At 56.4% G+C, this 1316-nt stretch overlaps 1 protein-coding gene across 1 annotated transcript in view; it reads left to right on the forward strand.

The window, feature by feature from the left end:
• SYNJ2 (synaptojanin 2) overlaps positions 1–1316 on the forward strand; it is a 113760-nt gene that overhangs the window by 81996 nt on the left and 30448 nt on the right. Inside the window, 1 exon segment of the mRNA XM_010840875.1 lies at positions 92–283. Within this exon segment, the coding sequence (XP_010839177.1) occupies positions 92–283 (192 nt within the window).

Here is a 1316-nt window from a genome sequence, read left to right on the forward strand (position 1 = left end):
TGGCAGCAGCCCTGGCTGGGTTTCTGGGGGTGTGGGGGAAATGCATGAGTTTTGGGGTGAGACAGACACGCCCTTTCTGTGTCCCCGATAGTGACTCCCAAGATCCTGAGAGCCATGTCGGAGCGCCAGTCAGAGTTCACAAATTTCAAGCCGGTGTGCGTGGCTGTGGGCACCTGGAACGTGAACGGTGGGAAGCAGTTCAGGAGTAACCTGCTGGGCACGGCCGAGCTGGCCGACTGGCTGCTGGACGCGCCCTCGCTGTGCCGAGTCACCGGACCCCCGGGTGAGTGCGGCCGGGTCAGGGTGATGGGTGTAGAGCCCCCTCGCCGCGGGCCTCGCCCACAGGTGGGCAGTTGGGTGTTTGGCCTTCTTGCTCCTTAGAACGTTCAGCAAACGCTGTGGTCTGACTTTGCAGAAGATGTCCGGCAAGTTACATATGTGGCACCTTTTCTTTTCCAAGTGTTTGGAAGGGTTACCCAAGCGGTGAATCTCCATTTTCTCTTCACACGTAGATTTTGCACTTTTTCAGTTTTGATGACTAGAACCCTCAGGCTGTAAGAAGTGAGTGAGATGCCAGACCCGGCCCATGCCTTGACCCAGAACACACACCCCTGCCTTTTCTCAGACCCCTCTTATTGACACATGTTTGCTTTAGCAGTCATGAAGAAGTTGTGTCCCCTTTTAAGAATAAAATAATTGCGAGGTTGGACACCTCACCTTTTATCCTATGTCATGCAAGATAATATTTAATGGCCTCAGAGGTCAGGATCCAAACACGTGCTTTTTCTCTGAGAGTCAGCCGTTTATTTAGGCCTTTGGTTTTTCTCCTGCTCATCTGGGTTCCAGTTCCCTGCCTGCTGTGTGCAGTGCTGGGGGGCGTGTGGGGGGCTGCACTCATGTGCCTTGATGATGATCAGAGCCCAGAGCCCCGTTTCCACTGTCTGTGCCCTGTCTGCGTGGGGCAGGGGGCAGGGTACCACAAGGACACGGCTCGGAGTCACGGGGATGGCTTAGGGCTCGTCGAGAGGGATGTGGCCGGTGGCTGCAGGGCTTCTGTTCACCAAAGGCCCCTCGTTCGAGGGAAGATAGAGCTGAACAAAGAGCTGATGAGAAGCCCCTCTGCTTGCTCTGCTGTCTGTAAACCAGCATTTCTGGGGCAGACTTCATCACAGCGGGTCCATCCCCTGACCCTCAGGACACCAGCGCCCTGGGAGAAGACCACAGTCGGACATTAACCCAGAGGGGCTGGTCCAGGGCTGTGAGAGTACTGAGGGCCACGCAGGTTTGAGCCAGTGCCCCCCACCTCCCGGGAGCTT

Source organism: Bison bison, unplaced genomic scaffold, assembly GCF_000754665.1.
Source record: "Bison bison bison isolate TAMUID 2011002044 unplaced genomic scaffold, Bison_UMD1.0 scf7180017864148, whole genome shotgun sequence".
NCBI lineage: Eukaryota > Metazoa > Chordata > Mammalia > Artiodactyla > Bovidae > Bison > Bison bison.